This window comes from Penaeus chinensis, chromosome 21 (assembly GCF_019202785.1).
Source record: "Penaeus chinensis breed Huanghai No. 1 chromosome 21, ASM1920278v2, whole genome shotgun sequence".
Classification (NCBI taxonomy): domain Eukaryota; kingdom Metazoa; phylum Arthropoda; class Malacostraca; order Decapoda; family Penaeidae; genus Penaeus; species Penaeus chinensis.
The window spans coordinates 14,348,709-14,358,708 of NC_061839.1; the positions used below are offsets into that span (position 1 = coordinate 14,348,709).

Below are 10,000 nucleotides of genomic sequence, written 5' to 3' on the forward strand. Positions count from 1 at the left end.
ATATATATATATATATATATATATATGTGTGTGTGTGTGTGTGTGTGTGTGTGTGTGTGTGTGTGTATACATGTATATATGTGTGTGTTTACATATACATATATATTTAAACATATAAATTTACATGTATATACATATATCAATATAGACACACACACACATATATACGTGTATATATATACATATATTTATATATGTATGTATGCATGTGTATGTATATATATGCATATATATATATATGTGTGTGTGTGTGTGTGTGTGCCTGTGTGTAATAATAATAATAATAATAATAATAATAATAATAATAATCGGCTTATTGATTTTCATGCAGCCAAAGGCTGAAAATATACATAGAGATACAGATATAGAGATAAACTATATATACATAAAACACATATAAACAACAAACATCAAAGTAAACTAACAATCTATCACAACAAACTAACCAAAATAACAAAACAACAAAAGACAAGTGCAAATACAGGTGTGCTAGGAGCCGGACTAGTCATTGTGGACTAGTCCGTGGGTATTGTGCCCCGGTGGTAGCGGTCAGTGCAGTTGGCGGCGGTGCGTCTTAACGGGTTTTTTCTTTTAACTTTAGCTTTAGCGTCGGGGGGCAGCAGGTCGCGGTAGCGTGGATGGCACAGCAACTTCGGGCCAGACTGCTGCAGTGAGGAGGTGTAGTGAGTGGCGAGGGAGGTGAGGCCGAGGGTTGTCAAGGAGCTGTTGTAGCTTGTAGACATGACCAAGAATAGTCTTGGCTGCCCTTTCTGTACCCTCTCGAGTTGGAGCAGCTGGGTGGCGGTGAGGGATGGGGGGGCAGGCGGGAGAGGAGGCGCTTGTCAATTCAGGCAGGATGAATAGCCTGTAGATATTCTGAAGCTCCGGAAGTGGAGCGCCAAGGGACTCTAGGCGACGCAGCATGTGAAGCCTGTACGAGGCAGACCTCACGATGGCTCTGACGTGCTGCGTCCAGGAGAGCTTTTCGTCGATGGTGACGCCGAGTAGCTTGGTGGAACGGACTACGTCGAGCGGGTGGTTGTCCAGTGTGAGGATGGGCGCGGGGGCGGGGTTGGCGGAGAAGTCGAACTGCATCACGACTGACCTCTGGCGGTTGATAGGGACGTGATTTGCGGTGGTCCAGGAGTGTGTGTGTGTGTGTGTGTGTGTGTGTGTGTGTGTGTGTGTGTGTGTGTGTGTGTGTGTGTGTGTGTGTGTGTGTGTGTGTGTGTGTGTGTGTGTGTGTGTGTGCGTGTGTGCTTGTGTGTGTGTGTGTGTGTGTGTGTGTGCTTGTGTGTGTGTGTGTGTGTGTGTGTGTGTGTGTGTGTGTGTGCTTGTGTATGTGTGTGTGTGCTTGTGTGTGTGTGTGTGTGTTTGTGTGTGTGTGTGTGTGTGTGTGTGTGTGTGTGTGTGTGCTTGTGTGTGTGTGTGTGTGCGTGTGTGTGTGTGTGTGTGCTACATATATATATATATATATATATATATATATATATATATATATGTATATATATACACAAACATGTGTGCCTGCGTGCTTTTGTAGACGTGTACATATGCGCATACACAAAAAATGCATGAATATCCCTACATTTTTGCAAGTGCACTTTGATTCACAGGGTACAAATACCGCCCTTTTTATAAGGTCTTCAATGTTCTTTTGATTCGTAAGCTCGCTAAATCGCCTTAAAGCAAAATGGTTAGAGCAACTGGGCACGAATTTGCATACATTAGTAATCATTTTGCACGGCTAATGACCTAGCTTATGTTACACAGTTGATACTTATCTCACGTTACATCAACAGTTTAATTCCCTTTATCCTACTCACCCAGATTACGTAAAGCATGACCTCGGAAAACTTGAAAAGCCCGCCACCGAATCTTTAGTGCAGCAGCAGTGGCTAGACACACTCCTTTCCTAATACCACACCAGATCTCGACACGATGCCTCTCCTTCTCGCACATCATTTCGAATTGATAAGAATTTATCTTTATACACAATTTATCTAAAATATTTTAATCCTATCTACGAGAATCTCAATTTTATATACACTTATCATTTATCAATTGTCGTCAATAGGGATCTGTCTACAAATGCAGACACCAAGCAATGAAATTGTAACACACATAAATACACAATGGACAGCAAAAGTGACGTAGATGATAATAACACTCACGGACATGACTCTTGATCACTCTTAAGGCACAAAGAAGTGTCAGTGTCATTATTCTTATCTTATCTCCCAAAGGTCACCGAAAGTCTCGGCCTTGACATACTGCGGCTGGACTTCCCTGTATCCCGGTCTTTCGTTACGTAAACTAATAAACATTAATTGTCTCTATTCTCTTTCTGTTAGAGAATTGGTTCTATCGTTGAGATTATCAGGAAAATAATAATATCAGCAATAATTACATAACCATTAATTATACTAATATCAGTAATAGGTCATATTCAGTGTAATGAAAGGTACTTCATCCATCAATATATATATTTTCATTAGCATCAATGCAGTATTATTATTTCTATAATCCTTATCGTTAATGAAAATGATGTTGCCATTGTTATCATAAACCTTATATACACACACATAAAGCATATGTACATCAACTAAGACATATAGAAATATATAACAAGATAGATGTAAGGGTATGTACACAAAATGCGCACACACGCATGCCCATGTCAGAAAATTTTAAGTTGGTCCCATATCTAAGTGGACAAAGGTGATATGTTCTTTGAGGAACAGGCTGGCGAGTTCCCTCCCGCCCCACTTTCACCCCAGCATCTTCTTATCAGTACTCGATCACAATTGTGTCGCTTGAGAAGGGCTAATCGAAGGCAAACCTCGGGCCTTGTAATTGCAACGCTAGAGTTCTACCATAAACCTTTGCCATCTAACCGTGGTCATATACGTAAAGTTGATTGAAGGAAGAAGTTCAATCCAATCTTTTCTCGGGAACACTTGTTTTTCGTGTTTCTACTGTAACATCAGTTGTGTATTTATTTTGTTTTCTCTCTGATTATTTATCTATTTAATTGTTTATTTATAGAAATTAATAAACCTTAAGTATGAATCATTTGTTATTCTGATTTAAAAGGTGATTGTCTTTATGGTGATTTATTATTAATAAATTAAATACAAACTGGCCATAAATCATAACTATAATAAACTCAATAAATTAGTAACATTTGGTATCCATTGTTCAAATAAACATATTTACATCTTCTACATAGATAAAAGTATTTTATCTAAAAAAAATATATTTACCCTAGATCTACGGAAACAGAATTCAGTCATCTCTGACAACATTGGTGAGAACGCATTGGAAGTTGCTCTTGCTCAGGCTGCCTTCCAGCGAGGTGAAAAAAAAGACCGGGATGAACGGGAACCTCTTGAGATCCAGCGACAGTTTCTGCAGATCGGGCAAACACAAGAGGGATGTGAGGGCCTGAGCTGACAGCGATCCAGCACCCAGGAAGATGGATCTCAGCCGATGAAGATTGTTGTTCTTCAGGAATGTGCTAAGGACCGTGTCAGTTAGAGCATCTTGATTGACGTCCAGAACAAGTGATTCCAGTGACTCGTTCCCGGACAAAAGCCTTTCCAGGCAGGCTGGCTGGATCACCGCGCTGGACAGGACGAGTTCTTTGAGTTCCGGGAAGGCGATGGTGTTCTTGGAGAGCAGATGGTCCCCAGGGTTAGAGGATATGTTGACGTGCTTCATCTCCAGACGCTGCAGGTGTGGGCAGTGTTCCTGGATGGCCTTGATACTGTCCAGAGAGATAGAGTGGTAGGTGTATTCCTCAAACTCCAGTTCCAGTTCCAGCAGGTTCTTGCCGAGAGCCTTCACGGCAGACACGATGAGTTCTTCGGAGACAAGTCGAAGGTTCAAGGCTGTTAGTTCCTTAAATTCCGATAGAACATCGAGAGACGTGAGTGATGGGTCGAAGCACTCAATCATGAGTCTCTGTAATCTTGGACAAATTATCTTTAAATTTCCTAGTGACTCCTCAGTAGGCCTCCACTGTGCCAACGAGGTGAGGGAAAAAGATCCAATGGTTGGGTTAATCTGGTTGAGGAAGAGCAGAGTCTCGCCGATGGGAGAACTCCAGGTGGTGTACTGGATTTGGCGGAGATTGCGAAGACACACCAACAGTATCAAAGCACCACAAGCAGAAAGACGTGGGGACTCGACCGACAGGTAACGGAGAGACTGTAACGCAGCAGGTTCCAGCTCCTTCACGTCTCCGCCGTTGCAGATGATGTTGCCAAGGGTGTTGAAGTCTGTCCTTGTTCCTACTAGAGCGCTCACGACATCTTCGTCGGAGATGTTGCAGGAGTCTAAGCGGAGAGAGCGCAAGGCACAAGGCTCCCCACGAAGGTGTGTGAGGACTTGAATGCAAAGTTCGCCCGACGCACGGACGGAGTGAAGTTGAGGAGATCGACCCATTATGCTGGACAAGAGGCCTTCCTCCATCGTTATGCTCTCCAAACTAAGAGTTTCCAGCCTGAAGTACGGCACATTTTTCACCAACTGTAGTATTTCATGGCATTCGTCTCGGCCAAGGTGTACGAGGTCGCCGGCACTAAGAGTAATGTGTCTGACGTCTGTTAGAAGGTGAAGCATCAGGAGCAGCTTCAGGTCCTGTGGTGAGTTTATCTTCATGGAGGATGCGACCTTCTTCATTACAGTTGTTCTTATATCCAGTGGCAGAGACGATGTAAGAATTTCGCAGAATGCCCGCAGATTATTCTGTAGATGAATAAGAAAATGTTTAGGTATACATATAGAAGTTAAATTATTTTAAAATTAAAAGGAAATAATTTGTTACCACATTAACTTAAAAGATATCGTGCAATAGAATAGTGGTTGGATTAAACTTACCTTACAAAGATGACGTGGCGCAGACGCAACTATGGTAGACACACGGTCGAAAAGTAAGCCACGCAACAGTTTTGGTTGCTTGTGTTTAGCCGCCCGGTGCCAGCCTTGGGGAAGAAAAGACAAGTGAAGCTAAACTAAACCAGAATATTAAACACGAATCGTAGAAACGCAAGTATATTTTCGGCTTTATCAAGTAAATCTAGCTTTAGCTGAATAAGACACAGTGACTTACAACAGCAGGTGAGAGTGTATGTACGTCCGTGTGTATATATAAGTAAAAGGATCAACTATCTTAGAAACATGAATTTCACTTACCAGTTGTTGATGTCTCTATGGCATTGCTCTCCTCTCCGCCAGTCATGTTTCAAAGTGTCTTTTTGTATGTCTCACTTTATAGATATTCTCACAACCGCTACCGAGGGTTTTGCTTCTTGCTGATCACCCAAGACCAATGACAGTCATCAGTCTGGCTCCTTTATATAAGCAAACACCAGCTCCGGGTACAAGTGTGTTCGTGTGTCCATGCGTTATCTGGAAGGTGGTGGGAGGAGCCAGTGAGCGGAATCTGTAGGGTGAAGATCATCCGGGACTCGATGTAAGTGTCACATATCAGTAAGGTCCGCAGTTAATGATAAGATCGACTGGTATCGGTGTTGGTCTAGCCTTGTATTCTTGTCAATATTAATATGGTAAAATGTTTTCTCATTAGGTTCACTATAATTACTACTACTGCTATTTTCATCATTGCTGTCATTATTATTATCATTATCAAAATTGTAACCATTATTAGTATGATAATTAGTAGAAGTGCTGCTATTGTCATTATTCTCATCAATATTGTTTTTTTTTTTATTCTTTTCATTACTAATATTATTATTATTATTATTATTAGCAAAATTAGCATCATTATTATCATTTGTAAATTTGCTGTGTTATTATTAATATCATTATTGTTTTTATCGTTGTCATTGTCATCATTACTGTTACAATTTGTTATTATCACTATCATAATTATTAGTATTGTTAATAACATTACCATCATTAGTGTTGTTATTATTATTATCATTATTATTATTATTATTATCATTATTATTATTATAATTATTGTTATTCCTATTATTATAATGATATTAATAACGATCATGATTATTATTGTCATTATTATTATTATTATGATTATCATCATAATTTATATAATTATAATCACTCTCATCATCACCTTCATTATCGTTATTAATATCACTACTATCATCATTATTATTGATATTATCATTATTGATAATGTATGGATGCACACACACACACACACACACACACACACACACACATACACACACACACACACACACACATACACGCGCACACACACACACACACACACACACACACACACACCCACACACACACACACATAAATATATATATATATATATATATATATATATATATATATATATATATGTGTGTGTGTGTGTGTGTGTATATATATATATTTTTTTTGTATATACACATATACATACGCACACACACACATACATATACATATGTGTGTGTGTACATATAAACACACACACACACACACACATATATATATATATATATATATATATATATATATATATATATATATATATACATATATATATACATATATATATAAAGAGAGAGAGAGAGATAGACAGATAGATATTCATATTCATATATGTACATATATATATGTACGTATGTATATATATACATATGTAGCATTACGTGCATTTGACTTTATACTCTAATATGCCTGTCGTTCCATAAATATATGGCATTAGCTTTCATGGTTTAATGTGCCACTACATTAAATACACTGACATTACTAACAATCATTACTGTCCTATCTGATATTACATGAAACACGGAGCTTCGGGATTGACTGAAAGCCTACAGACCTGTTTGAATCCCCTGAATGAGATTGTCATGCGATCAGACACCTGGCACGGGCCTTGGTGTGACGGAATACGGGGTTCATTTGTATTGTCCGATTGTTCGGTCACAGTTCGGTACTTGGCTGTGTATGCTATTTCACGGTAGCAATTGATGTTTTTTGGACAATTAAGAGAAATCATGTGGCAATCTATTCACTTCACCCTGTTAGTTTGTCGGTATAATTTTAAATCATCCTGTACACACACACACACACACAGACACACACACACACACATATGCCAATGTATGTATATATACATATATATATACACATCAATCTATTTATCTACCTATATATATATATATGTATATATTATATATGTGTATATTTGTATATATAGTATATATATATATATATATATGTATATTTGTACATAAATGCATACACTATATAATATATATATACATATATATATATATATATATATATATATATATATATATATATATAAGTCGTTACAGGTTTGCCATTTTTGTTTCTTATTATTTCTTTATTGTTTTGTTCGCAGTTTGTTCCTATTATTGTTCTTGTTTTTGTTGATTATACATTACCTACCACTGTTAATTTAGAGAACCTCTTCATTTTTTCTGTTGTTTAACGTATGTTATTTTGGTTCATTATTACAGCACTGATGATGGAGATATGATTTATCTTCGATATGTTTGTTAATAAACTAATTACCTCTTAGTTTTGCCTATATATATATATATATATATATATATATATATACATATATAGATAGATATATATATGTGTGCGTGTGTGTGTGTGTGTGTGTGTGTGTGTGTGTGTGTGTGTGTGTGTGTGTGTGTGTGTGTGTGTGTGTGTGTGCATATATATATATATATATATATATATATATATATACATGTATGTATATCTGCATATATATGGATATGTATATATATACATATACATATATGCATATATATGTGTGTGTGTGTGTGTGTGTGTGTGTACACATATCTGACCACACCTGAGCTGACGAGCTGCCAATGTTTAACAACGTTATTTCAACGAAGGGCTCTTGTAGTGTGCAACCATTCAAGTATTAAAACCTGATCACTGCTCCATTAGTTCCCTTTAAATATACATATATATATATATACATGTGTATATGTATATGTATATGTATGTATATGTATACATGCTTCTGTAAGTGTGTGAGATTAGCATTCATTACACTGTGTGTGTGTGTCTCACTTCAGATGCCCAAGTAATGCATTCATCAAGTCGGTGATAATTCAATTACCAGGAGGTAATAATTCAATTACCAGGTATAACCAAGCGCGCATGCAACAGCACGCCTCATGTCAAGGATATGAGTTAGCAATACATTTATTTTTCTGTTCTTGCTTTAGCCCGACAAAGGATTTTCCGTAACATAAGGATACTACTCGAGTATACAATAATTAACAAACAAGTGTCCCATTTGAATTCATAGTTTCAAGAAATCATACGTTGGGGTTCCTTGAACTCTCTTTCAAATGTGTGTGTGCGCGCGCGCGCGCGTGTGTGTGTCACTTGGCCTCGTGTGATATATGTTTATACATATATCTATATTTATGTGCGTGTGTGTGTGTGTGTGTGTGTGTATGTGTGTGTGTGTGTATATGTATATATATACATAAACATACATGCATATATATATATATATATATACATATATATCCCTTCTCCTCGTGTGTTCCTTTTGTCCATGGAATTTTATCTGCTTTGTGGTTATGCTCTAAATTTATCTTTATATGTACTGTAATAAGCAACCTGTGGAAAATTCAGGATTATAATTTTATGATACAAAATAGACAGCCAGATTCCCCACTCATCATGATACCCTTTCTATGTAATGAAATTATATCATAATTTAATGATTTGGTATTTTGTATATTTCTGGTTATCTTTGATAGGCAATCCATATATGTTATTGTATAATATCTGTCATTTCCTATTATAACTACAAATGTTTTAAATAGATTTGTGATATTCTACATTTTACCTGATGAGTCCAGTATTTTCTGTAGAACAGTAAATCAGTAAATTGTATCATTTTCAAATGGTAGTTTTCTATTGAATGTAGCATTTATTTTGCTCATGCCAATGTACTTCAGCCTAGCCTATATTAGTCTCTTGTTATATTGTTTCAGTTTTATGACATTTAATTCTTTAATTTGATGTATTATAATTACCCAGATTTATCTATTATCCCAATTGAATTGTCAATAATTTTTAGGATTTATTATCCATATACTTTTTACTTACCATCGAAGATGGATAGACGCTCGCCCAAACGGTTGGTTGTTTCGTTTATCTTATGGACTAAAGTACAACGTTTACTTTGTGCATATATATATATATATATGTGTGTGTGTGTGTGTGTGTGTGTGTGTGCATAACTATATATATATATATGTGTGTGTGTGTGTGTGTGTGTGTGTGCATAACTATATATATATATATATATATATATATATATATATATATATATATGTATGTATATATATATATATATATATATATATATATATATATATGTATGTATATGTATATATATTCATATATATTTATATATATGTGTATATATAAATTTGTATATATATGCATAACTATATATATATATATATATATGAATACACACAGTTACACACATACATACACACACACATCCACATCCACTCACACACACAGTTGTATATACATACACACACGCACACAATTTATAGAATGAAATGCTGACTGATACATCGGAGAATCTCACTATAAGCTTGACAGTTTTTTCAGTGGTTGGCAAATTTCCACGCAAACCTTGTACTATGACTATCATTCTCGTTGCGTCTCTCTTCTCTATTCTCTTTCTTCTTATCGGTTGTCCTTCTCTTCCGATTCTTCTAAATCTTCTTTTTTTCTGCTTCATCTGACACTTACAATTTTTTCTGGTTTTTTTTTTTAATACTTCTTATTAGTTGTTGTTGCTTTTCCTTCTCTTTCTTCAATAACTCTGTTTATCAGTCTTCTTTATTGTGTCCGAGTATGAATGAAAATCAATAGCTTGAAAGCACAAGTTTCTTCTTCATTAAATAAAATTCTGCATTGTTGCACAAAGCCAGGGAAATTAACATGGGAATGGAGTTCAAGGTACCTATGCAGGCCATCCCC

The 10,000-nt window shown here is 36.4% G+C and overlaps 1 protein-coding gene across 1 annotated transcript; it reads right to left on the reverse strand.

Moving 5' to 3' along the window:
* Positions 1-3,066: 3,066 nt before the first annotated feature.
* Positions 3,067-5,311, reverse strand: LOC125036700. Its single transcript, XM_047629520.1, has 3 exons — positions 5,200-5,311; positions 4,885-4,988; positions 3,067-4,752 (listed from the first exon to the last, which is right to left on the reverse strand). The coding sequence occupies exons 1-3, from the start codon at positions 5,243-5,245 to the stop codon at positions 3,289-3,291; spliced, it is 1,614 nt and encodes a 537-aa protein (XP_047485476.1). The 5' UTR covers positions 5,246-5,311; the 3' UTR covers positions 3,067-3,288.
* Between the last annotated feature and the right edge of the window lie 4,689 nt (positions 5,312-10,000).